General features: G+C 49.8%; 2 protein-coding genes across 2 annotated transcripts in view; both read right to left on the bottom strand.

Annotated features, from left to right (window-relative positions):
• AP1M1 (adaptor related protein complex 1 subunit mu 1) overlaps positions 1-18,852 on the bottom strand; it is a 29,875-nt gene extending 11,023 nt beyond the window's left edge. Inside the window, exons 1-5 of the mRNA XM_067733074.1 lie at positions 18,669-18,852; positions 12,860-13,016; positions 10,303-10,370; positions 8,437-8,567; positions 7,448-7,595 (exon numbers count right to left, since the gene is read on the bottom strand). Coding sequence (XP_067589175.1) covers positions 7,448-7,595; positions 8,437-8,567; positions 10,303-10,370; positions 12,860-13,016; positions 18,669-18,710 — 546 coding nt within the window. The 5' untranslated portion in view covers positions 18,711-18,852. The remainder of the gene's footprint in view (positions 1-7,447; positions 7,596-8,436; positions 8,568-10,302; positions 10,371-12,859; positions 13,017-18,668) is intronic.
• Positions 18,853-21,029: 2,177 nt separating this feature from the next.
• Positions 21,030-26,652, bottom strand: FAM32A (family with sequence similarity 32 member A). Its single transcript, XM_067733075.1, has 4 exons — positions 26,496-26,652; positions 26,264-26,405; positions 22,499-22,552; positions 21,030-22,192 (listed from the first exon to the last, which is right to left on the bottom strand). Exons 1-4 carry the CDS (start codon positions 26,567-26,569, stop codon positions 22,124-22,126), a joined length of 339 nt encoding a protein of 112 aa, XP_067589176.1. The 5' UTR covers positions 26,570-26,652; the 3' UTR covers positions 21,030-22,123.
• Between the last annotated feature and the right edge of the window lie 1,249 nt (positions 26,653-27,901).

Below are 27,901 nucleotides of genomic sequence, written 5' to 3'. Positions count from 1 at the left end.
TAACTCAGATGTCTGCAAGTAACACGTGCACACATGAAAGCCCTTCGCATCTGAGGGAAGTGGAGAACTGAGGCGCCATGTGGACGATGACCCCGAGAAAGGCACAAAACAGGACAGAAGGCCCTGCGGGGTGTGGCTCCGTCACTTCCCGTCGCTCACTATGCTCTGACCACGCTGGCCTCTCACTGTCCTCGCCTCATCAGGCAGCAACCTGACCCCACAGCACACAGAAGCTGCTTCCTCCTCTGCCTCTTGCCAGCCCTGTCTGCCTGTCCATCCATCCTGTCCACGCTCGGGTGAGGGGTCATGTCAGGCTGCTCACTGCTGGGTCCAGCACGAGGACAGTGCCTGGGGCAGCGGGCACTCGGCGAGCCCGTGCAGACATGGCCCTTCGCCCCTGGGCTCTGGGCAGCTGGCACTACCACCTGCCTTACTCTGCGGGTCCTCCGTGTTCCCCCCAACAGTCTGCCCTTAGACCCCCTTCTCTGGGGGGCTATCTCCCCTTGGGGAGTTGGGACTGCACCACCCTCTATAGCTGAATGATGCGAAAGAAGGCTCAGGAAGTGGAGACAAAAGCCATGCAGCCTCTAAGGCTAATCCTGGCCACCTGGGCAGCAACCAGGACGGTTGAGGCGTGACTGGCAGCCCAAAGCTGGTGCCTTCCCCAGGGTGGGCATGGAGGAGATGTTTGCCGGGGGATCGGCTGCCTAATTATACTAGTACAACAAGATTTTCAGAACCTGGAGGCCAATGTTGACTCTGAAGGCCGCCAGTTCTGCAATCAGACTTAGGAAGGTGTGTTCCAACATGACTGGGATGTCCATACCTGCCTCTTGCTGCCCCTCGTATGGAAGAACAGGGGTCCTTGGGCAGTGCCATGTGTAGGGACACACTGCGGCTGGGACGCCCCTGAACTCCCAGCACTTTCCCAGGCAGTTGTTTATAAGCTGCTCCCTGGGATTGCTTCTCCACCTTAGGACACCCTACAGCCATGTTCTGGGCTCAGTAAACAATTCAGACGAAGGTCCTCAGGCAGGAGGGGAATGCAGTGAGTGAGGCCACTGTCTTGCCTCATGGCTTAGTAAGTAAGAGAGCAAATACGTTTATATTCAGTCCACTGGGAGAATCTTTTTGAAAAGCACTGTTACTTAGCAATTGCATGTCTGGGAACTCGGCCCTCCAGAAATCCTGCCCAGATAAGGGAGATGCCCAAACACACATCTGAGGATGAGCAATCATGCTCATTTCTGCACTGGCTGTAACAGTCAGAAATGGGCACACCTAAGTGGCCCACATGACTGGACTGGCCCAGCCAATCCTTGTCTGCCCAAGTCATGGGAGTGAGGCCCTCTCCCGAGAGGTGACAGGCAGGCTGCAGGTGACATGGGACTGGCCTGCATCACCCTTTCTCTACCACTGACTACAGCTATAAAACCTGGGCAGGATGCATGGGCAACTACTGGAAGACTGAAAAGGTGGATCTGGGAGGAGCCGACTGAATGAGCAGTCCTCCCTACCCCCCTACCCATGTGAAAGTGCAGCAGAAACCTGAAAGTGGAACCAAGAAGTACGGTGCAGTCAGAGCTTGTGGAAGCCTCTGGCTCTAGCTCCAGGGCCAGAAGGGGAACTCCTGCCGCTCAGAAGGAGTATGGAAATCCCTCATTTACCCCCTTTTCTCTGTTTTCTCACGTCCCAGGCCCTAGGCAATTCAGCTGCCTTTCCGAGAGGGTGGGGCAAACCCAGGATTTCAGCCCAAGTGCAGACAAGCGCTGGAGTAGGGATCCAGAGCCCCGAGTTTTTGGCCACAGAACCAAAAAGGGAAGCCCCCAGCCAGAAAGCACCAGGTAGAGAGCAGAGAGTGAAAGGTTCAGGTAAGCAACCTCATGAAGTTGTTTATGTCTCCAGATCTCTCTAGAACCAGGCATGCATGGATATGATCCTAATTAGCACGCCAAAGACATCAAGAACCAAACTCTCCCCAGTCCCTGATGGACCACTGGGCAGTGCATATTTGGCATAGATTCAAATAGCAAAGGGCACAAAGGCTTTGAAAACTGAACCGATTCTCATGGCCCATAGACTGGGGGTTGAAACTTGTGGCCTGAACCTAACCAGGACAATTGTCAGCTAAAACAAACAAACAAAATCAACATTTTCTGTATAATTTAAATAAGACCTAGAATCTTACCCCAGGATATAATCTAAAATTACTCAGCATACAAAGAACCACGAAAATTTCAGCTCACATGGAAAATACAATCAACAGACACCAACGATGATATGGATATTGGGATTATCTGACAAAGACATTAAATAGCTAGGATAAAAACTGCAAACACTCTTGCAACAAATGTCAAACTAGAAAGTCTTGGGAAAGAAACAAGACTATAAGAAGAAGAATCAAATGGAAATTTTAGAACTGAAAAATACAATAACAAAAAAATCACTGAATGAGCTTAATAGCAGAATGGAGATAACATAGGAAACGGTCAGTGAACTTGAAAGCAGATCAATAGGACTTATCCAATCTAAACAATAGAGAGGAAAAAAAGATGGAATAGAATGAACAGAGCCTCAGAGACCCTTGGGACAATAACAAAATGTCTAACATTTATGTCACTAGAGTCCAGACGGAAACGAGAAAGAGTGAAATGGTGAAAACATATTTTAAGAAATAATGGATGAAAACATCCCGAGTTTGGTAAAGTACGTAAATCTACAGATCCAAGAAGCTGAACAAGCCCCAAACATTAGGAATCCAAAGATATCCATACCTAGACACATCATAAGCTATCTGCTGAACACTAAAGACAAAGAAAAAATGTGGAAAACAGCCAGAGAAAAACAACACATTACCTACAGGGGAATACCGATTCGAGTGACTGTGGATTTTCATCAGAAACCATGGAGTCCAGAAGGAAGTGACACAACATTTTTAAGGTACTAAAAGAGAACTGTTAACCCAGAATTTGATATCCAGTGACAATATCCTTTTGGAATGAAGATGAAATAAAGACATTCTCAGATGAAGGAAAATGAAGGGAATCTGTAGCCAGTAGGCCTGTTTTGAAAGAATTGCTAAAAGAATCTTTTTAGATGGAACTGAAATTGTACCAGAAGGAAACCTGGAAAATTGGAAATGAGGGGAGAGCAACAGAAATAGTAAATATCTGGGTAAATATGGTCGAGAGTCTTCTTTTTCTCCTCTTGAGTTCTTTAAAGTATGTTTGACAATCGAAAGCAAAAATTTTAACACTGTCTGATATGGTTTTCAATGTATATAGATGAATATACAGGACAACTCTATGATGGGGCAGTAAAGTTTCTAAATTCCAATTGAAGCTGTAAAATATTAACTCTAAGTAGAGTATTTTATAGCAACCACTAAAATAACTATACGAAGAAAAAAAAGATAGAGTGAAGAAACAAAATGGAACACTACAAATGTTCAAAAAGATCACAGAAAGATAGGAAAAGGAAACAAAGGAATGAAAAACAGAAGGCAAGTAATAAAGTGGTATATTTTAATCCAAGCAAATTAACAGTTACAGTAAGTATAAATGCTCTAAATATATAAAAGACAGAGACTGTCAGAATGGATTTAAAAAATGACTCAATTATATGTTTTCTACAAGATATAGCACAGGTAAGTTAAAAGTAAAAGGATTAAAAAAAAAGGAGTAAAAGGATAGAAAGACATATACCATGTAAACACTAATCAAAAGAATTCTGGAGTGACAATACTGATAGCAAAACAGACCTCAGAGCAAAAAAATTATCAGGAATAAAGAGGGACATTATATAATGATAAAGGGGTCAGTTCACCAAGAAAACAGAAGAATCCTAAATCCATTTGCACCTAATAACAGAACTTCAAAATATGTGAAGCAAAGACACAGACAAATTCACAATTTATAGCTGGAGATTTTAATGCTCCTCAGTAACAGGTAGAACCAGTAGACAGAAAATTAGCAAGAATTGCTAGAAGAATTGAACAATGCCATTAACCAACTGGATGTAATTGGTATTTACAGAACACTCTCTCCAACAAGAGCAGAATATACATTTTTTTCAAGGGTACATGGAACATTCACCAAGATAGATCATATTCTGGATCATTAAAACAGACCTTAACAAACTTTAAAGAATTGACAGTATATAAACTATATTCTCAGACAATAATAGAATTAAATTAAAAATCAATGACAGGGACTTCCCTGGTGGTCCAGTGGTAAAGAATCCTCCTTACAATGCCGGGGACGTGGGTTCGATCCCTAGTCAGGGAACTAAGATCCCACGTGCCACAGGGCAAATAAGCCCACGTGCCACAACTACTGAGCTTGTGCGCCTCAACTAGAGAGCCTGTGTGCCTCAAACTACAGAGCTCACGTGCTCTGGAACTTGCGCACCACAACTACAGAGCCCATGCACCCTGGAGCCTGGGCGCCACAACTAGAGAAGAGAAAACCTGCACGCCACAGTAGAGAGAAGCCCGTGCGCCACAATGAAGATCCCACATGCTGCAACTAAGACCTGATGCAGCCAAAAATAAATAATAAAAAATATATATAAATAAATAATAAATAAATCTTTTTGAAAAATCAATGACAATGAGATAACAGAAAAACCTGCAAACATTTAGAAATTAAACAACACTTTTATTAAATAAGCCATGGGTCGAAAAGAAAGTCTCAAGGGAAATTTGAAAATATTTTGAACAAAAATGAAAATCCAACATATCAGTGTAGGATACAGCTAAAGTAGTGCTTAGAGACAAATTTATAGCATTAAATGTTTATAGTAGAAAAGAAGGAAGTTTCAAATTAGTATCTTTAGTTTCCACTTTAAGAAACTAGAAAAAGAAGAGCAAAATAAGCCAAAATCATGAGGAAGAAAATATTAGAGATAAGAGCAGAAATCACTGTGATTGAAAACAGAAAAATAATAGAGGAAATCAATGAAATCAAAAGTTGATTCTTTATGAAAATCAATAAAACAGATAAACCTCTCATAAGATTGACAAAGAGAAAAGAAAGAACATAAATTACCAATATCGGAAATGAAAGAGAGTGTATCAGTACAGACCCTGTACACATGAAAAAGGTAATAAGGGAATACTATAAACAACACTGTGCATAGAAACTCAGTGACTTAGATGAAATAGATCAATTTCTTAAAAACAGCAAACTACCAAAACTCACTCGAGATGAAACAGAAAATCCAAATAATCCTATAACCATTAAATAATTGAAATTCGTACTGAAAAATAAATCTCCAGGCTCAGATAGTTTTGCAGGTGAATTCTACCAAATAAAATTAAAAATAAGCAATTTACAATGGCTTCCAAAAAATGAAATACTTAGGTATAAATCTAACAAAAAATTTGTACATGGTAAAAACTAGAAAATGCTGATGAAAGAAATCAAAGATGACCTAAATATATATAGAGAGACATACTGCACTCATGGATTGTGAGACTTAATATACTAAAGATATCAAATCTCCCCAAATTGATTAATAGAGTTATTTAACACAACACCAATCAAAATCCCAGACAAGCTGATTCTAAAACTCTAAACAAAGGAACTAAAGAGCTGAACAATTTTGAAAAAGAAGAATGTTGTGAGAGTCACATTATCTGATTTTCAGACTTACTATAAAGTTACAGTTATCAAGACAGTGTGGTTATTGGTGAAGGAACAGATATACAGATCGATGGAAAAGAACAGAGTCCAGAAATAGAGTTGCACAATATGGCCAATTGTTCTTTGACAAAAATGCAAAAGCAATTCAATGGAAAAAGGATAATATTTTCCAAAATGATTTTACAACAAATGAAAAAAAATGTTCAATATGCAAAAAAATGGATATATGCCTCACACCTCAAATAAAATTTAAGTCAAAAATATCATAGACCTAAATGTAAAACTATAAAACTTCTAGAAGAAAATTTAGGAGAAAATCTATGTGACCTTGGGTTTGACAATGAGTTCTCAGACATGGCACCAAAAGCTTAATCAATTTAAAAAACTGACATTTGGACTTTCTCAAAATTAAAAACTTTTGCTCCGTGAAAGACAATGCCAATAGAATGAAAAGAAAAGTGACAGACTAGGAGAAAATATTTGCAAATCACACATGTGACAGAAGACTTTATCCAGAATATATAAAGAACTTTCAAAACTCAACAATCAGAAAACAAACAACTCAAAAATGATCAGAAGATATGAAGAGACACTTCTCCAAAGAGCATAATGATGCCAAAGAAGCACATAGAAAGATGCTCAACATCATTAACCATTAGGGAGATGCACATTAAAGCCATGATGAGACACCTATTAGGATGACAGAAATAAAAATGTTGATCAAGGATGTGGAGCAACCAGAACTCTCATCTGCTACTGGTGAAAATGCAAAAATGTTAACAGCCACTCTGGAAAACAGTTTGGCAGTTTCTTACACAGTTAAACATACACTTACCATATGACCCAGCAATCCCACTGCAGGGTATCTGCCGTAGAGAGATGAAAACTTCTGTCCACACATAAACCTATACATGAAATGTTTATAGCAACTCTTTTAACAACTGCCAAACGTTGGAAACAACCCAGATGTCCTTTGATGGGTGAATGGATAAACATACTGTAGTTCAACATATAAAATAAACAAATATAAGAAGAAATAAACTTTTGATAACAGAGCAACTTGGATGAATCTCAAAGGCGTTATACTGAAAGAAGCTAGATTCAAAGTGACACACACTGTATGATTCCACTCATACAACGATCTCAAAAAGACAGAACTATAGTGATGAAGACCAGATCAGCAGTTGCCAGGGGTTGGGAACAGGCAGGAGGGTGTGACTACCAAGAGGCAGCATCCAGGGAGGTTTCTGAGGTGATGGAGTTTGTTCTGATTCCTGGTTATGATAATGGGTACACAAATCTGTACATGTGCTAAAATTCATAGAAAATATGGTCAATTACCAAATAGTCACTTAAAAAATAAAATTAAAAAACAAACGAACATACACAAAACAGTAAAAACCAAAAAACCCGAAAAACAAGTCACAGGAGAACTACATCTTATGTTCTCAGTTTCACAGAAAAACAATGTATGTCTGTATATCTACAGCACGAGGTCCCAAAGGATGACAATGAATCCTTAAGCGATGTGGCCTTTCTGATTACAAAGCCCTTCACTTTCAAAGTCTATACACTGCTTTTTTTTTTTTAATGATGTGCATGCATTCACTCTAAATAAGAACAGAAACTAATGAAGATAAAACAAGCTCACATTGCAATGAGCAGCCCAACCTGAATCCCGCTGATCTGCTATCACACAGAAACTACCTGTTTCTCAGGGCCTTGCTAGTTTTAAAAGTAGAGCTGCTTTTATTTCCAATCATGGAGAAGATAAAATTTAAAAAAAAGAAAAGGAAGCCTACCAGGAGATTGACGGACTCAATGACGTCCAAGAACACCTCGTTCTTCCGGTACTTGATGCCCTCAGAGCGCCAGGACACTGCGTTGGTGACGGTGGCTGGGGGCCGTGGGGCCCCTGTTTCCAACTTGTGGCCTTCCTGAGTTATGTACCTGTGGGCCCGGGCTCACAGTTAAGCAGCTCAGGCACAGACATTCTTCAAAACAGCCCCTCCCTGTAGCAGGCGCCAGGAAAGGCAGGCTCTGGTTTCACCTGAGGCTGTTTAACACAAGAATATCTTACGATTTCCAAAGCCTCCAACAAACTCTTCAGTTACAGTGAGTGCAGAGTGGTCACTTTTAGGGAGCCAAGGAGACAGCGTTGGTGAGGAAAACAAGAAGTGGGCATGAAGTGCTTCCCCTGCTGGGGGTGCAGAAGGGACCAACCTCCTAGGGGTGTAACCTGGTGACCCTGATTCCACTTGGGGAACAACAGATGTGAGATGTGCTGAAGTTCATGTGGCTTCTCTGAGTGTCCCTCTGCTCCCCTGTAAAATGGGAAGACAGCACCCCTGATTGTGAATGGAGTGAAAAAAGCACTTGCACAGGGCCTGGTTCACAGGAAGTGCTTAATCCACGGTGACTGTTACTTGATGGGCAGGATTCCAAAGGAGGGAGATTTTTCATCATAGCTTCATTTATGACAATAAAAACAAAGGCAGGTGACTCCCTAATAACAAGCCATTTAGCACACTTCTGCGGATGGAAATGAAGACCTCGCAACAGGAAAAATGCTCATGCTACGCACGGATGCTGCGTGGAAAAAGGACCCACAACTGTCCCAGTGACTTAGTAAACTTCTGGTGCGGCTGGAGACAGGGCAGGGGGACCAACAACATGAACATACGTTTGCTTCCTCCACCTCCAAACCTGCTGACGACATCAATATTGTGACATCACCCAGGAGGGGCCTGACCCCTGCCCCCCATCCCCGGGCCCCATCCCACCCACTCACTCCTGCAGGATCTTGCTGTCTGTGGTCTGGGGGTAGCCGAAGTCCATGAGCTCATCCAGCAGCTCGTAGATGATGACGAAGTTGTCGCGGATACTCTCCTCTTCCAGCTCCTTGAAATATTCCGAAAATACCTGTGGTGTTGCGTGGGGGGCAGATCGTTGAGAGGAAGGACGAGGACGGGATGAACGCTTGCACAAGTTCATTTGCCCTTCGTGCCCTGAGGCCCCTGCTAACAGCCCTTTTGTCCACGAGCTGCATTTGCCCGTTTCCCAGAGTGCTATGGACGAGGCCTTGGGCTCAGGGAATGTGGGCAGGAGGACAGCAGTGGCCGCCTATGAGGCAGGAACCAGGCTGGGGGAGTACAGGCGTCAGGCCTGGTCAGAAGCCCCACCCCAGCGGGCCCACTCTCCTCCCCTCCCTGACAGACACTCCCAGGCCTGGGGCCCCTTCCCATCTTCTCTTTAATCCTGACTGTAACTATCACCCTTTGCCTCTGAGCCAGGAGTGACTCAGGTGAGGGACAAGAACCACTGTGGAGGGGACAAGTGGCTCTTCCAGCCTCCTCTGGCCTCCCTGAACTCCAGTCTGTACAGCTGTGCCTGCAGACGAATCTGCCCCATTTCAACAGAAAATTAAGAGGATCAAAGCAGGGATGCCAAAGGAGACAAAGGGAAGAGGAGCTTGTTCGAAGCTCTTTCATGAGCACAAACACTGAAGCAGAAAGGCAATGCCACACACTTCAGGGAGGAGAACCTTCCTCCTTCCCGCTTCCCCATCTCCACACCCCAGGACTGCAACCGCTGGGCCTCTCCTCTGAAATCACAGGCAGCGCAGCCCGGCCTGCAACAGCTCTGGAATGCAGGCCTACTCCTCAGCCTGCACCCGGGGCCTCCCCGCGGGACATGCTGCTCTCCTGCCCCCATGTCCTCACTGCCCACACCAGCCTGTTCCCCAGCGTCTGGCGTAGATGGCTCCTGATCGGGCTGCACAGGGCATCATCTGAGGGATGAAAGCTTTCCTGGGCCCACCCCAGGCCTCCTGGGCCCATCGCCCGCTTTCTTCAACCCCACAGCCCCCACTTTGGCCGCGCCCCTCCATCTGTCTCCTGGAAATCGGCCTGGCCTCCCAGCTGCCTTCAAGTGCTTTTTCTACTCAGCAGCCAGAGATGATCTTACCTCGAACCAGGTCTTGTCAGTCTCCTGCTTAGTGCCCTCCACCATCTCTCGCGAGACTTGGAATGAAATCTGAACTCCTCACTAGGCCCTGTACATCCCGCCCCTGCCCACCCCGCCCATCCCTATGGTCTAGCCCTGTCACCTTGCTGATAGCAGCCCCACACTCTGTCCCGAGCACACTGGCCCACCTGATGTTCCCTGACTGCACCACGTGCACTCCCCCGCCAGGGCCTTTGCATGTGCTGCTCTCTGCCTCCCCAGCTGTCAGCTGGGCCTGCTGTGTGTCACCTCTCTCCAAGGTAGGGCCTCAGGCCTCTGTGTTTAGGCCCCGCCCCCACAAGATTCCGAATAGAACTTGGCTCCGCCCTCCTCCTGCTTTTCCCACCTTCCTAATCTCTGACTCATCTGATTACCCTCCACCCTTCCACAGCCAGCTAGGGGGCATACCTGTCCCTCTTGGAGTCATGGCGCACCTGGCCTGAGCCCCACCTCCCGTTCGCTTTCCTCTCTTCACCAGGCAGAGGGGCAACTAAGGCCACAGAATCCCACTCACGGATCACGTGGAGCTCCCCCATCTCACTTCTGGGGTTCCAGCTCCAAACTCCCTAGGGATGCTGCAGCCCTCGGGCGGCTGGTATGGTGAGGCACACTGCAGTGCCAGGGTGACGGATACCCCTGTGGCTCAACTCACCTGCACCACCTTGTAGAGGAAGGAGAACACCAGTGACACGCACGCGTTCTTCTTAGAGGTGGCGACCACTGCATGGCGGCTGCAGTCAAGGAGCAGTCAGAGGCCTGGGCTGCCACCCCACAGACCCCAGTTCACTGCATGTTTTGGAGCCACCCCAAGCCATGACTCGGCCCTCAGCGGGTTTCCGACCTCCTGGTCTGAGCTGGGCCTGGGACACAGCAGTTACAGCCAGAGGAGGTCCCGGCTCCCAGGGAGCGCTCAGCTGACAGAGGGGCAGCAGGGGGCACAGGGAACCCACCCCAGCTGCCGGGTAGCGGGGGCTGCCCTGAGGAGGTGATGCCTGAGCTGAGGGCTGAAGCCCAGGGTGTGGTAGAGGGCACTTCAGGTGGGACGAGCAGCCTGGGGCAGGAGGAGGTAGTGCGGGTCATCCAGGAGCGGAAAGCAGGAGCGGCCCTTCTCCAAAGCCCATCGCTTACGTGACCCTCCTGAGGTCCAGGGCTCCCCAGGCAGGCTCCGGCGGAAGCAGCCGGGGCCAATTCTAGCTCAAGCCTTTCTTTGAGCCTTTGCCCCTGAAGCAAACCTTTTGAATGAAGCCTCCATTTTCTCACTAGTATGATGGGGGCCTGAGAGTGGATTTACTGAGGTGATGTATGTAAAGTGTCTGGCACACTCCCTCTGATGGGCGGGGGGGGGGGCGGGGGGGGATGGCGGAGGGGGGGCGGGGTATGTCCTCACCTCTTGGGGTCAGTGTATACTGGGCACTTCCTGTTCCTCTTTCCTTAAAGGGCCTCAAGCCACGCAGGGAGGCCAGTTCCTGTGCACTGCGCCCTGGCCATTCACAACAAGCCTGTGCCACTCCAGTGCCAAGCTGTGAGCTCTGGGAGGGAGAAAGGGACTGCCTCTACCTCACTTCCTGCCTCAGCTGGCCCAGCGCAGGGCCCCAGGAAATGGAGCTGGGCCAGTCAGAGGAGTGCTGGCTTCCCACCTCTAGTCCGGGCAACATGCCGTCCAGGTGCTCTCTAAGGAGGGGCAGAGGGCACCTCTGACCCTCATGGCTGGGCCTTGCTGGAAACTGCCACCTGACGATGGAACTCAGGCTGGAACTCAGGCAGGGTGTGCTGGGCACTGGCACCCAGAGGGGCAAGCCCTCGATGTCTCCTCCCTGGCTGCCCATGCATGAAATACTGGGGCCCAACTGGAAACTGGTCTGACGGCTCTTGCTGCGCTGACACAGCTGCCCCTCCCTCCTCTCCATACCCGGGCAACCACTGCCCAGACCCAGGGCAGCTTCCAAGATAGCAAACTCCTGGCTCACAGGCCACCTACCATACTCTACAGAGCTGCCCCTGAGGCCTTCCAGAGAGGGGTGAAGAAACAGAGGCACGATGAAGGGAGCCAGACCTCAGGGCACTGGGTGAAGGTCCCAGGCCAACACCTCCCACCCTGTAACATGTACACAAATCACTAGGGATGGCCTTGCTACAATGCAGATTCTGACCCAGCAAGGCTGCATGGCATCTGGGATGCTGCATTTCCAAAAGGCTCCCAGGGGATGCTCGGGCCCGTGGACCACACCTGCACTAGCGAGGTCCTGTGTGTCTCCATGAACACGGGAAAGGGGAGAGAACCCACATCTGCTGGGGGTGATGCATCTGCACCAGCTCAACGGACCCTAACAGTCCTGCTCTCGCTGGACTGTGGGAAGGTTAGGACTTGCCTCCAGTCACATAGCTACTGGAGCTTGGGTCTGAACAGGGCTGTGTGCTGCAAAGCCATGCCCTTCTTGCAGCAGTGTGGATACCAGAATGTGCCTGACCAAAGCCGTGGGGGGCTGGCTGGTCAGACCTCACGGATGGAAACTGCCTCAGCCAGGTCTCCACGTGAGCCTGAGCACGGGGGGCTCTGAGATCTGGGCAGGGTTGGGAGGAATCTCTCCCCTCCTCTGTATCCCATCACCCTTCATGATCCAGGCCACCGCCCTGCCCACCTCCGCCTCCCCACCCCTCCCTATGTCCACTTCTGATCCCTGCAGTCTGGCATCCACTCAGCAGCCAGAGACTTTCAGAAAATGCAAACGTGCCCGTGTCACCCCTCTGCCTGAAACCTTCCGAAGACTTCCCCACACACTTAAGGTGATTTCCTATGAGGCCTTGCAGTGCACACCCTGCTGACCACTTGGGCCCTGCTCCTACCATGCAACCCCCTCCAGGGCTCCAGTCACCCCCCACTACAGCTTCGGAATGAGACTTCGCCTGGGCTAGTGCTCCTCGTGCCGGCCAACTCCCGTGGCTGGCAGACACCTGGCCTTCCTGCAGGTCTCCTCCAGGATGTCACCTCCTCAGGGAACCCTTCCTGGCTCCCTGGACCTCTGTCACACTGGTCATCCTTGGGCAGCAGGGAGCTCCAGAAAGACAGGGCTGTGCCTCATGGGCCCCACTGGCCTGAGCCAGCCCTGGGTCAGCCGGGTCAGGGGCCGGCAGCCCTCAGTTGCACGTGTGTGTGAATGCACACACATGTCCACACGGGGCCCCCTGGGAGCCCCCTAGCCAAGGGATACGATACAGGTTGTTGTGCTTGATCCACATGAAGCGGACTCCCCCATGGGCCAGGATAGGTGACAGCATCCCCTCCTCCTCTTTCTCCATCAGGATGGGCATGAAGTGCTCCACCTCCGACATGTCCACGTCACCGCGGTAGTTCCGACAGATGAGCACCTGGGTGGAGGTGGAAGACAGGGAAGACACTTTCATCTTGAGTTCTACCAGCTGGATGGCTGGGGTGGCGGGTGAGACGCACCAGCTTCCTTCCCTCCAGGGACCCCAAAGACACCTGTCCATCAAAGGGCCATCTGATCTCCATCCCCCAGGGGATTCCTCAAGGAAAGCATTTCGCCAAGTGAACTTCCACAGGGGCCAGTGGGAATCTTCCCAGAGGGAGCGTGGAGGGGGGCTATGGGGCAAGAGTCCAGGACCGCGTCACTCGGGAGATGCCAGGTTAAACGATGTCCCATAGGCTCTCATTGCAGATCTTCTCAGAGCCTTTCTGTGCTAATGAGCCCTGCTCTTCTGTCTGTGTCAGGAGAGGGACACTGCTAAGTGTTCACATCTACCAGAACCTGCCTGTGGCCTGAAGAGAAGCTCTTCTCCTCATCTCTCTCTCACGGCCTGTGGGTTTGGATGTGAAGCATCACTGCCGATAGGAAAGGAAAATGGGACAACCACTTTGGTAAAGTTTGACAGGTTCTCAGAAACTTCTAATCCAGCTTATAACCCAGCCATTACTCTCTTAGGTATTCACCCAAGAGAAAGGAACCATACGTCCACATGAAGATGCATGCATGGATGTTCATAGCAGCTTATTTTAAATAGACTCAGGCTGGCGAGAATGCCAACGTCCTTCAACAGGTGAATGGAGACATAAACTGTCCAGCCACACCATGGAACACTCCTCAGCTATGAAAAGGAATGACTACTGACACTGGCAACAGCATGAGAGAATCTCAGGATCACTGAGCCGAGTGAAAGAAACCAGACAATGAAGAACATATCTACGTGATTCCACTGAAATAAATAAATCCTGGGAAATGGTAACAGAAAACACATCAGTGGCTGCCTGGGGACAGGCTGGATACAGACGGGTGTGAGGAAGCTTTAGGGGGTGATAGAATATGTGTTTATGGTTTCCTGGGTATACACAATGACTGAACTCATCAAACTATATGCTTTAAATAAACACAGTCTGTTACATGGAAGTTACACCTCCCTGAAGGAATGAAAAAGGAGGTGTGAAGCTATGCCATTCTGAGCAAGGCCCCATTTGGAGATGCCGCCTAGAGCTGCTGCCACTCTTGTGTGTCCATGAGGACAGCTGGCAGTATAACTCAGTAATATGCTGAGAATGACACCACAGAGCTGACCAGCCTGGGAGCCGCCTGCCTCAGGACCTGTAGTTCCATAAGATACATTGTCTTACTGTTACAAGCCAGAGAGAGAGAGACAGAGAGACAGAGAGAGAGAGAGAGAGAGAGAGAGAGAGAGAGAGAGAGAGAGAGAGAGAGAGAGAGCGCAGGCGAGTGAGCAGGCGAGAGAGAACCTTCCTTTTCTAGTTTCTCCTTTGTGGCCTATGGGCAAGGGACCCTGTGCCCTCACTGCTGTTCAGAAGGCCTCTTAGAGACTCAGCACCCAGTGGGTGAGCTTATGGGTACCTGGACCAGGCCCTGGCACAGGGATTCCCACATACCCTCTCATATATTCTTTGCCAGGAGTATATATTGCCTCATATACTCCCCCCACCATGAAGCAGGACTGATATTTTTAAAGAGATGGACAGTGATGTCCAGAGAGGTGGCACCACCTGCCTGAGGTCACACAGCGAACAAAGGTGAGCCAGGATTCTAACCCCACTTCTCACTCCCTTCAGGGCCACTTCTGCTTGATAAATATTGCTTTCCTGGGCTTCCCAAGCCCACCTTCTACCCCATGTATCCAATTTTGGGGGATGCCACAGGCATGGAGTCCCCGGGCCCCCAGTGTGTTCAAAGGAAAGAGCAGGGAGCAATTTATTTTGCTCACCTTCATCACCAAGGCTGCAGAGAGGTCCACTCATTCATACCGTCTACCATACATCATGCTGGGCCTGGAGACACAGAGGTGACCAAGACAAACAGGGTCCCTGCACTGAGACAGCTGGTCAGGGGGAAATGAGAGACTCTGCAAGGGTATGACCTTCAAACTGAGGCCTGAGGGGACAGGCAGGATAGAAGCAGAGGGACCAGTGTGGCTAAAGCCATGGGGTTAAGGGTGTAGCCCATGTGGGCACACCTAGGAGCACTGGTTAGGTAGAGTAGGGGCAGCCTCGGAGCTCAGGCTGCAGGTCAGGACAAAGGCAGGAGACAGGACAGATTGGAGGGAGGCAGGCAACGAGGGGACAATCCTCAACCCTTGCTGCTGATCCTGACCCCACAATTCCTTCCTCGCAGACAGTGAGACAGGTGTTCTTAAACAGAATCAGATCAGATTGCTTCTTGTTTAAACTGCTGCTACCCCAGCCTCCCCTCATACAGAACAAACTGCAAGTCCATCCCCATGGCATGTCTTCACAGCCCCTCCAATGCCTCTCCATCCATGCTCCCCAGACTCACCCCATTCCAGCCATCCTGGTCAGCACCCTAGCTCTCTCTAAGCAATCTACATTTGCTCCTGCCTCAGGGACTTTGCACTTGCAGTTCCCTCTGCCCAGAATGCCCTGGCCTAGATCTTCTCGGTTCTCAGACCTGAGCTCAGATGGCACCTCCTCCAAGAAGTCTTCCCTGCTCACCCTGGCTAAGATCATATCCTGCCCCTTTCCACTCCCAAGCCCACTTCACCTTCACTGCCCACATCACCACTGCATTATATATTCATATCCTCATTTATCATCTGTCGCTTCTACCAGAGTCTAATACTCCCTGAGAACAGTGACCACTTTCGTCTCGTTTACGGCTGTGTCCCAGCACCCACAACAGAGCCTGGCCCATAGTAGCTGCTCAGTAAAGTCTGTGCAGTGAACATGGCAGTGAGGAAAAGGAGGCCAGGATAACGCCCATGTCTCCAATGTGGGCAGCTGCATGGATAGTGGTGTCAATCACTGAGATGGGGAGAGAGAGCAGGGCTGGCAGGTGGCAGGGAGCTCATCTGGGGAAATGCCAAGTTTGAGGTGGCCGTGAGACCTCCAAGGTGTCCTGGAGGCCTGTGGATCTCCAGATAAGTGCTCTGGACTTTGGAACAAATTTGAGAGTCATTGGCACAGTGACATAAATCAAAGTCTGCCTCAAGGAGAGCAACAGTACAGGAGGCACGCCAGGCCCAAGCATGAGGAGCCGACGTCCAAGGGGAGGGCAGAAGATGAGGGGCAGCAGTCAGTGAGAGAAACGGGGAAAACAGAGAGCACAGCAACCTCGAGGCCAACAGAAGCCTGCTGAGGAGGAGCGTAGTAGTGGTGTCAGAAGCTGCAAAGAAGCAAGAAAGATAAGGGCAGAGAAATATCCATGGAGGGCTTTCTATCAGCTGAATGTGGCCCCGCTGGTTTCCTTGGTGATTAGAGGCTCTGGCTGGCAGGCAGATATGTGGTTGTGAATTTCCTGACTTTATTTTTTATTAAATGAAGTCTGCGCAGAAGGCAAACTTTCAAAACATGAGGTCCATGGGGAGTGGAATAATAAATGGCGTGATGGTCACTGAGGATGGGAGGCAAACCCACAGCTGCCTCAGGAGCTTCCTGAAAGGCACGTATAATCATACTTCTTCCAGGCTATTGTCTCCTATGGTGGCTGTTCCTTCTTGGGATCAAAGTGGTTCCCTCTGTCCTGCTCTCCCATCTGGACATCCTCAACACCCACGGCCCTCTTGGTATCATCCTCCAGGCTCCAGCATTACCCAGGACTTTTGGCTTGCCAGCGCCAGCGGGCCCACTGTGACACCTCCTCGTTCACCTGACTGCCACCTGGTCACCTTCCCAGCTCTGGCATCTCCCTCCTCCAGGAAGCCTTCGTAAACACTTCTCCTCCCGCCAGCCCAAACTGAGGCTGGGTAACTGCATTACCTGGGGCCTTGTCCTTGTGGCTAATGGGATCTGACCATTTGGATCCATGTGTCTGCTTGGATCTGTCAGCTTCCATGCACCTCCCCTACCGGAGCTCAAAGTCCGTGGGGACTAACATGGCCTGTGGACCATGGGTGGTGCTGAGCCTGCCTGGTGTGTCTGCTCAGCGAGTTCACACACTCGCTCGCCCTAGGTCATGCAGCTGAGCAGCAGAGACAGGTTTTGAGCTCAGCCCTAACTCCTCAGTCACAGAGCGATGGTCCGCACTGGAATTGGTGCCTACTAGGTGCTCATGAAATGTTTGCTGAAGAAATGAGTGATCTGAGTAGGCAGCCTGTAGGACCTCTGGTGACACAGTGGCCAGGGAGGAAACAAGAACACGTGCTACAAAGACTTGGGGAACACTGCACCCTCCCAGCCCCTGGTGTGCCCTGTGTCTTTCTTTGCCTCCAAGAAGGTTGAAGAAGGGAGCCTAGTACTGGGTCTCACTAGCTGTTGACTTTGGGTGGCATCCAAGGCAGGCAACCCACTTAAGGGACTCTGGGAAAGTGCTGGGGGTGGGGAATGGAGCAGCAAGGGACAGTCACTTCACCTCTTCACTCCCTGCTGCTTCTGAGCTAACTCCTGCCCACTTCACCTAGGCCCGACACCAGTGTTTCTCTCACTCACTGATGTGGAGCTTGTTTAATATTGTTGGTTCTGCCCTATTGTTGTTACTCCCCAATGCAAGAGGTCTCTTGGCTTCTAGCTGGGATGGACTTGGGGGAAGGCAGCAGGTCACTTCTGAAAAGTTTTGAGATCCCTCCTTTATGAAGCTTTCCCAAAAACCCCTGGGAAAGGCACCCAAGGCCTAGTTATGTCCAATTCCTCCTTCATGTCTCAGCCGGGTTTGTCACTCCCCCTGGGCAGCCCTTCCTGATCCCCAGCAGAGGCTGACTCTCCCTATTATATCATCACTGCTCCACCACTGCAATTTATATTTATTTGTGCTTTTTGAGATCAGTGTCCCTCTACCACCAGATTCTGAGCTCCAGAAGGACAGGGACTGATTTCTGATTTTGCTCCCCAAAGGCAGCCCAAAGCTTAGCACCCTGCCTGGCACTTAGTAGGTGCTCCTCAAATATCAGCTGAATGAACAATTGATTCTGGGTTCAACTCCTAGACCTGCCACTTCTCTGTGACCGGTGTGACCTTGGGCAGATTGCATCGCCTCTCTGTGCCTCAGTTTCTCCCTCTGTTAAATGGCACTCCCACCACCCACTTCACCTGACTCTTGTAACTCAATGTCACAGTGAACGTTAAGAAATCCCTACAGGGACTGGCACAGAAAAATCGCTGAATAAACATAAGCTGCTGCGCTCCCAGAGGGCGGGACTGGCCCGAGGGCACACTGTCCCCGCAACGCCTCACCACCTCTGGTCAAGGGTCGTGCAGCCCCTCGGCGCCAGGCCTGGCTTCCAAGCGGGCTGCGGCCCGCGCTCCCCGGCCCCCACGGAGGCCTGGGCCGCCAGCCCACAGGGGTGGGGGATGAGGGTCTTGCAGCCGGTTACCTGGCAACGGCGGCAGCCCACTGCGTTATCTAGCAACGAGGCAGGGCTAAGGCGGACCTAAGACCTCTTCCTGGACACTTAGCAACAGGGTGGAGGCCTCAGGTGCTGCCAAACGGCTTCCTTGCCTAAGACCAGGATGGCTCCCATTGGCCGGTTAACTAGCAACAGGGTGGGTCCCCATGGGGCGAGGCCCCCGCCAGTTGCCTGGCAACGCGGAAGGTGGGGCGCCCTCGGTACCTTGCCCTTCAGGTCCAGCACGTAGACGGCACTGGCGGACATGGTGGCTGCGGAAAGCCTCGGCACTGGCCGAGGGCGGCGGCGACAGCGGGGACTGCCAGGCGGTGAGCCAGGCCGGGTGCGCCCCGCGACAGTTCGTTTCCACTTCCGGTCCGGGGAACCTCGCGCGGACCGTTATGTCCGGCCGGGAACGAGCTGTCAAGAATGCGCCGGCGCAGGGCGCAGGATGCGCAGGCGCAGTAAGTCCAATGCGCCCTAACTTCCCGTTCCTCCCTCAAGCATCCCGGAAATAAGCCGAGAGGGGCGGGGCGGGGCGGGGCGGGGCGGGGCGGGGCGGGGCCGGGCCGACTGAGGCAGGGCACTCTAGCTGCCAGACTGGGCGAAGCCCCTGCAGCTGAAAACCCCACTTTGTGGGCCAAGTTAGGTAAGAGATCCTTGTGGTTGAACCCACCTGGGGCCCAGCCGTATGGAACCCATAGCCTGGTGGGGAAGTCGAAAACAAATATACAGTCACCAATTGTGATACCCTTTATAGGGAGGGGTAAGGTGATGGTTACTTGGAAAGAAGTTAAACTCTCTGGCAATTGAGCCGTAGCAACAGTCAGTTCCTGTCACCTGTCAGTGTCAACGTTTGTCAGTGGACAAGTGTTTCAGTTTATTGCCTGAAATGATCTCCTGAAAGCCACACCCCACTGAACCTAGGCAAAAAGCAGGTGATTTATTTCTGTAGTTAGTGGTCACTGTGGGTAATGCAAACTGTGACCCCAATTAATCTAATTGAATTATATCTCATTTGCTTTTATGAATACTCGGCCTTTGGAGAAATGCCTGCATTCTGTCCCAATGAACCATCACAGTGCCCTGGGCCCAGTCCTGCAGTATCAGAACCATTTACCCAGGCTGCTTGCCTCTTCTTTTATCTTCTCTACTACCTCCACTTGGGGTTTTCAAAGATAGTTTTTGCAACTCTGTGGTTATACATCCTCTACTTGGGGTAGAGATGTAAGTGCAAGAAAATCCAGAGAAGAAAACTGGAATCTTTAAAGGTTATCAAGTGAATCCTGGGCTGGAAGAATTCTTCCACAAAGCAGCCAACTGAGGCTTTTTGACATCAACTCTCTCTCAAGAAATCCTACCGTGCCTAGCCTCATACCTTGCCCAATTTACTGCAGTGTTTTAGAAAAACATGTCTTTTTTCTAACTACAAAACTGTACATCTCACTGAAGAAAAACTGAGGAAATGCCAAAAAGCATAAGGCAAAAAGAAAAGCCATCCAGGAGAGGCAACCCTTTCCATTATGGAGGATTTCTTTTCAGGCTTGCTGTGGGCATTTTAGATGTTTAATACAGTATCGGGGGGCTAGGAGGACAAAAGTCTTTTGAGGAAACAAAGACTTCCAAGTGCCAAGAGTACTGTCACAGTAAACACTGTTTACACATAAGTTACTTGTAACCTCCTTTTCTCCATATGCGGAGGAAGGAATTTGAATCATATCTGAATTTCATTCTTGGTAGTTAATGTATAAGTCAGATTTGACCTTGGTGACGTCTCAGAAAAGACCATACTGATTGTGCTAGACCAGAGTTTTTCAAACTTTGCTGCATGCTGGGGTCACCTGGGGAGCTCTGAAAAATCTCATAACGGAACCCCACCCCAAGCAGCATCAGTAGTTCTTAATGCTCCCCAGGAGAGCCTAACATGCAGATTTGAGAACCACTGTGGTAGACTGTAAGTGATGGCCCTCAATAAACCACATCTTCTGGTGTTCGTGCCCTGTGTAATTCCCTCCCAGAGTGGGTCTGGCAATGACTTGTGTTGGCGATGGAACAGGTTATGTAAAGGGAGATTCTGGAGGACGGTCTGGCCCCAGGCAAGTCAATGTAACTTACACATGAACTAAACTACACCTCGTGGAGCAGAACCATCCAGCTGAGCATGGTCAATACACAGAATTGTGAGAGAGAAATTCCACTGTTTTCAGTCACTCAGTTTTGGAGTGATCTGATGGGCAGGGAGAATTGGAGTAGCTGTCTTCCCCACTACTGAAGCAGGCTTTTCACAGCGCCACCGCATCATGCTCACAGACCCCAACTGCTGACTCATGGATGGCAAAGGCCTGAAAGTGCCTTTCTACCAGTCAGTGGGGAAATCCACTACAAGGAGCCATGCTAAGGAAAGGGTATGTCACCTCTTTTAGGTAGGTTGCAAACCCCAGGTGGAAACACATGTCATCTAATTTTCTCCAAATTGAGGGAGAATAGTTGTTTTGTGGTACGCACATTCTTTGTGTGTGATAATCCTAAAGGCAGTGTTTCTAGTGGTAGTCAAACAGCCTGTAGTTATGATACTCAGACTCACAGTTAATAACTTTTTTTTGTTTTATTCTGCATTTCACATATGACAGTCCCAAACCCAACACATGGTTTTGTTTTCTGCCTTTCTTATTCTCTCCGCATCTATGTCAACACATTTTTTCCCAACAGCATATGCAATCTGATCCTTATCTGATGGGTATACAGAGGCCTTCAAAGATCCTGGCTCTCCAGCACGGGAACCTGAGTCCTTCCTTTCGACTACACTCACGTCTGTCTGTGCTGGGGGTCTGCCTCGGTCCCATCACCCTCGAGGTGTCCTTAGGCCAGTAACGCCAAACATGTTATGTGCCAACTCTGAACAAATACGGGGGGCTGCTTGGAGCCCAGGGTTGAAGGTAAGATGGCAGGCTGTGCCTGGGTTCCATCACAAAGAATGCTGTGCCTGACTGGCAATGCCTGCCACGGCAACACCCACTAGACATGTCTGGAATGGGGATATGGGGAGAAGAGGCTACATGCTGGCCACAGGTTTAGAAAGGGACAAGGTGTACGTTCCATCCTTGCCTTAGGTGGTTGTTCTGTTTCCCAGGCTGTGCTGTCTCACTGGCCAGAAGGCTGAGGGGGCAGACTGAAGACCACAGCTGCAAGTGGCTTCCCCAACCCCTGGATGGGAGAGCATAAGCCCCAATCTAGGGGGAGCTTGGAAGGGCAGCCTGTGCAGGGCCCTACAGGGGTGTACATGCTGCAGGCCATGCTGGCATTAGCTCCTTGTCCTCTGGAGTCAGTTTCATCCAGGCAAAGCCAGCTGGCTGGCTGTCAAAGAGTCAGATACAACTCGGGGGTAAAACCACTTTTCCATGGCACTTACACAGAAATAACCTTAATCTCTGGATACACTTTCCAAACTAAAAATGTTCCTCTTCTATGTGCTACTGAGAAATCAAAATAGAGTAAAAGGACGGTCTTATTTTAATCAAGTTCCAGAATGAGGACATACAGCTTTGAAAAGCACTATCTCAGCAGATGATGCAAGGATGTGTGTAAAAGAATGTTTCTAGAAAATACCAAAGGCGCCAAATATAACCCCAACTTTGCCTTCTGCTTCTCCTTGATGCCACTCCATACCCCAGGAGGGGAGGCTACTTTGTCCAGCTGACTTTGGGAATGTCATAGTGCTCCGTGAGTGTGTCCAGGTGTCTGTTGAAGTCCTGGAAAAGCCGAGGAGAAAGCCCATGTCAGCACAGACCCAAGCAGGGCACTAGGGATATGCAGCACTGCCCACTCCCACTTCTCCACATCCTGTCTCTCCTCAGTGAGCCCCTTCCTCTCAAAGCCACCCTGCCAGGCATTATAGATGCCTGAACCCTGGCCTTGCCCTTATATGACCCTGGGGAGGTTGGGTAAAGCACCCCCGCCCCCACCAACACTCCAATGGCTCCTCTACCAGGCTCCTAGCCTCTGGGCCTAGCCTGGTCCCTACATGGCTCAGTCTCCCCCACCAGCACATGACTTACCTCTACTCTCTGCTTGTGGGTTTTGGATGCCTTCTTCAGGATCCTTTCCATTTGCTGAAGAGAGGAGAGAAATGGAGGTGAGTCACATGCCTGATGCAGCCCAGGCCAGCACACGATGGAAGATGAGAGCCCCCAGCCAGCCTGGGTCTCACACTTAGAATGGCTGGAGGTCTCAGGGTGAACACCTCGCCCCTCCCTCAACTCCACTCAAGTGGGTCCAGCAGGGATGCCTGACCATAACACACCCCGGTGGGAACTCACATCAGCTGCCCTTTGGTCTGAGTGGTGGGAAACGTCCTAGCACTGACTTAAGGAGAGAGACTCCGCTGGGAGCTGTACATGTGCTTCCTGCATCCTTGGGCAACTGACTGCATTCCCAGTTTGCAGAAAAAGAAAGCCTCAGAAGGGGTCTGAGGAACGATGATAAATGAGGAAGGTAAAGAGCCTGACACAGAGTAGGTGCTTGAGTGACAGGACACAGAGCCAAGAGGGTTACAAGACCCAGATGGCCTTGACAAGTATGATGCTGGAACACGCACCCTGTACCACCACGACCTACCCTCATGCTTAACACCAATTATACCTGGTGTGAGGTGAGAGCATGGGATGCAGAGCCACGCAGACCTGGGGCTGCACCTGGCTCCACACTTACTAGCTGGGTGACTGTGGCCGACTCACTTTGGTGCCCACCCCCCCCCCCATGAACCGAGCTGCCTGGTACTGGTGCCCTGGTGCAGTCCTCTGTCGCACTGACTCTGGGTTGGTCCTGTGACACGGTTTACTTAACAGAATGCAGTGCCAGTGCTGGGCTGAAGCTGTAAGGAGACCTAGCAGGTTTTGCTGTGTGTTCTTGGAAGCTAGCCACCATTCGGGAAGTCTGATGACCTTGCTGCAAAGAAAGGACCTGGAGAATGAGATGACATGTGGGGAGGGAGGCCATAGAAGAGCAATGAGGCACCAGACACCTGATGGTGAAGCCATCTTGGATTTCCAGCCCAGATGGGCCTCCTGCCCCAGCTGCCATCTGACTGCACCAGGTTCCAAGGGAGGCCAGCAGAAGAACCAGCCAGCTAAGCCCAGGCAACCCACAAAAGCATGAGATATACTGTAGACTGCCCCCTGGCTGCCCCTCCCTTTCCCTCCTCTTTCCTTTGCTGCCTCTTCATCTCCCTCTATGTCCAGTCAGCTCCCACCTGGCTGACACTCCCTCTCCCTCTGAAGTATCTGCCTTGTCCATCCCTGCCCCTTCCTGCTGCTGTGAGCCCACGTGAGGCCCGTGTCTCCTCACAAGAGGCCACACTGACTTGAGCAGCTGTCACCAATGCCAGGCACTTTGGGGGGCTCTGCCCTCCCTCTTCTCACTCCACACACCAAGTTCAGAGGGCGTCATGGGTGCTGTTGTAAACCCCACTTCACAGACAAGAGAAAATGAGGACCAGAGTGCACAGTGGGTGATGGGGCTGGAAATGCCAAGCTCTGATCCTCTCCACCAGGCTGGAGCCTTCCTTCCAGCTGTCCAGCCTATAAAGCCCACTGTGCTCAATCCAACACTCTTCCACAAGGGAATCTGCATTTCCAACTGTACCTCGCTTTGTCCACACCTGCTCCCTTCTCTCTCATCCATCTCATGTACCTCCCTCTCTTCCCCTCTCTTTCTCTCTCTCTCTTCCTGCCCCCCTCTCTCCCTCTGCTGGGCCAAACCAAACTCTCAGGAGGATTTCTGGTATTCATTGCCAACAACGAAAACTTCACCTTGACCTTCTACCCTCCAGCTAGAGGCCCATTTCTCCATTCCCTTTGACAGCAAATCTCCCAAGATTAATTTCTAATCCTTGTCTCCATCTCTGCCTTTCCCTGCCCCCACTTGGATCCACTCTAATCAGCCTTTCCTCCTTCTCATACCAAATGCCAGCTAAGGGCTCTGAGTGCTCACCCGCCTAGACCTCCTGCCAGCATATGACACAGTTGATCACGTCTTCCTTCTTGAAACACTTTCTCCACTTGGCTCCTAAGGACACACTCTCCTGGTATCCCTCCGTCCTGTGCTCCTTTGCAATTTCTTTTCTGCCACCCTCTGATCACCAGGGGTCAGATCCTAGACCTCCTCTGTCACTATCCTTCCTCAAAGGATCTCATGCAGTCCCCAGAGCAATTCCCCAATGTTGATCTGGGCCCAGACCTTTCCTCTAAACTGCAGATTCAGGTATCGAACTGTCCATGAGAATTCTCCACTTGGGTTTCTAACAGGCACCTCAAATTTAACTTTTAAAACGAAGATCTTGATCCCCCACTTTAGAAACCTGCTTTACTTACAGTCCTTCCTGTTTCAGTAAAACAGCACCTTCATTCACCCAGCTTCTCCCACCAAAAATCTTGGTCATCCTTGGTTCCTTTTTCCCAGCCCACACCCAGCCCATCAGCTAATCTGGCTGTTCTTCCTTCAAAACCTATCCCAAATCCGATACATTCCATCACCTCCACTATTGCTGCCCTACTCTGAGGGGCCATTATTAGTCACTCTGATGGTTGCATGAGCCTCTCCCCCTCTCCACCCCAACTCCAGCAGTAAAATCCCAGCCCTGCCTCTGACTATAACCTTAAGGAACGGGCTTGAGTGCATACACTTGTTAAATCCTCACCACCTATGAGGTTGGGACTTGAGTCCCACTTTACAGATGAAGAAATTAAGGTGTGGGAGGTGAGCCAACTTGTCCGGAGTTACACCACCAACAGTGGTAGAGACAGAATGGGACGCAGGTCTGTCGTGTCAAAGCCAGTGTCTCTCTCTCTCTCTCCTTTTTCTCTCCTATGACTCAATTAGGCCTGGGAGTAACGAGTTAACTTTTTCCTGACGTTACTGGACCAAATCACCAAGACCACCATTAGCGTTTCTCAGCCTGGGCACTACTGATATGTTGGGCCAGATCAATCTTTGCTCTGGGGGACATTGTCTCAAGCCCTTCAGGACGTTGAGCAGCATCCCTGCCCACCCCCGCCCCACCCAAGCTGTAACAAACAAAAATGTCTCTAAACATTGCCAAATGTCTTCTTGGGGGTAGAGGTGGGGGACAAAATGGCCCCCAGTTGAGAACCACTGACCTAGACTGATTATTCCCCCCAAACATAATGGGCTGAACGTATCTATCCTACGCTGACCTCTCCTACCCTTCGCCACCCAAATTTATTAAGTATTTTATATTAAGAGAAATCATTTTTCAGAGCCTGAACATACAACGTATTTGAAGCCGCCAAAGTCGTCATGGGAACACTTCGTGGTGACCTACAGCTGTGAGTATGCCCATTTAATGTCAACAGCTAATATCCATTGAGCACTGACTTTATGCCAGACTGAGTGCCATTTGCCCGCGTTACCTCATCCAAAGTTCCCATCCCTCTCAGGAGAAAGCATGATCCTGACCCCTACATATGTGGAAACTGAGGCATCAAGAGGTGAGTCACTGACCAGTGTTACGGGTCAAACGAGCGACAGCGCTGGAATCCAAAGCCGGGTCTCTAGCTCTCCCCTCTGCAGTCCAATCCGGCCAGAATACCTTCTTGTCCTCGGAGCTCCCCCACCGTGGACTCTTACTCTCTTACTCACGCAGCATCTTCTCCCCGGAATTAAGGTCCTCACTGACCGCTTGCCCTCCCCGGAGCGTTCTGGGGTAGACCCCGGTTACCGGTCTCCGGGTCCTGCCTCTGAATCCACCCCAGGAGACCCAGGCCATCGATGCGGGACATCCCTAGGCTTCCCACCCGCCTTACCCGCTTCTCCTGCATCTTCTCGAAGGCCGCCTGGGCCGGTGTCCGCTTGTCCAGGCCGCGCCGCTTCTCCTCCTCGTTCTTTTTGCTTGTTCCCATCGCTTCCAGCAGTTTCGCCTTGTCTTTGTCCTTCTTTTTCTTCTTCCTGGGAGGGGAGACGGGGTAACGGCGGGTCAGAGGGCTACGCTCCGGGGTCTCAGGAAGATGCTCAAAGGGACAGGCTCTCGGGACTCACCGCTTAGTCACTCCGAGCTCTGCCACGCCTTTCAGCTTCAGGGGCGCCTTCTGGACCTGCTCGTAGGCCTCCATGGCGCTCGGCTAACGTCCGGAACGTAAAAAGGCCACACTTCCCGATTTTCACCCGAACGCCCGCCTTCCTTCCTTTTGATTGGCCGATCTAGGCTGTGCTCATGCGTAGTTGCACCTGGACGTGGCTACACTTCCGGGTTCAGGGCGGGACTTGGAGAGTCAAGCGCGTCCCCAGCTTCTGCATCCTGTTTCCTGCCACACTTCCGGCTTTGGCGCCCACTTCCAATTTCCCCCGCCTTGGGCACCTAGATCTGGGAAGCCTTTTTGGCAAAGCACCGGTTTCCTAAAACCCAACGTTTTATTGAGTGTTTTGCGCGTATTTGAATGGTCTGTTCTCCTTTATTGCCATATTTTGAGGGTTCAATAGATAACCTAATTTTGTAAGCCTAATAAGTACTCCTTAGTTTTTCAACTTTTTGTAAATGACGGTAGTATGTGAAATATATGTTCGTGGTATTTAAAATAAAAATCGATTTCATTGAGGTACAATTTATAAACAGTAAAATGCACCCATTTAAATTGTAGCCTTCCACGAGTGTAGTCACATTTATACACCTATGTAATCACCTTCAGAATCAAGATAACATTCCTTAACCCCCAAATTCCTTTGTTCCTCTTTACAGTTAATTCTTCCATCCTTTTCCCCAGGTAACTCCAAATTTGTTTTCTCTCACTATAGGTCATAATGGTCTTTTTTTAAAGTTTCATATAGGTGGAATCATAAACCATGTGTTCTCTTGAGTTAGAGTACTTGCACTGGGCATAGTGTGTTTGAGATTCTTCCTGTTGTTGGGTATAACAGTACTGCATTTTTATTGGTAAGTGTTATTCCATTGTAACTGAGTAGGACCCTTCCTGGAACACACCCTCCCCCACCCACTCACCCACCATGTCTTCTGCCTGCCTCTCGTTTGTAGAAGAGCTTTAGCCTCCTAGGCTGTCCCCAAGTTCCAAAGTGTAAATTTAATCAGAGAAGTGAGACAATGGAGAAAGAAAGGAAGACAAAGTAATAATAGTTCAGCCATTAAATAAAGTCAAGGGGACTTGCCTGGTGGTCCAGTGGCTAAGACTCTGCGCTCCCAATGCAGGGAACCTGGATTCGATCCGTGGTTGGGGAACTAGATCCTGCATGCATGCCGCAACTAAGAGTCCGCATGCCGCTACTAAGACCCAGCATAGCCAAAATAAATAAATACTTAAAAAACAAAACCAACGTCAAGGACATTCAGTTCCTCCTCAAGGGCTACAGATAATATTCTGAGCCATACCCTTTGAGGGTTTCCCCACCAGGTAGAAGAAGTTAACTGTATGCTGACCACAAGCACATAGATC

This window comes from Pseudorca crassidens, chromosome 3 (genome assembly GCF_039906515.1).
Source record: "Pseudorca crassidens isolate mPseCra1 chromosome 3, mPseCra1.hap1, whole genome shotgun sequence".
Lineage (NCBI taxonomy): Eukaryota > Metazoa > Chordata > Mammalia > Artiodactyla > Delphinidae > Pseudorca > Pseudorca crassidens.
This window is presented reverse-complemented; position numbering and strand designations above follow the sequence as displayed.

Bases quoted from the DNA above. Each gene is read 5' to 3' on its own strand.
- FAM32A (XM_067733075.1), bottom strand. From the start codon at position 26,569: ATGGAGGCCTACGAGCAGGTCCAGAAGGCGCCCCTGAAGCTGAAAGGC. The intron at 26,406-26,495 runs GTGAGTCCCGAG...CTCCCCTCCCAG, and splicing joins GAGCTCGGAGTGACTAAGCG to GAAGAAGAAAAAGAAGGACA. The intron at 22,553-26,263 runs GTAAGGCGGGTG...TCCTCTCTTCAG, and splicing joins AGAAGATGCAGGAGAAGCGG to CAAATGGAAAGGATCCTGAA.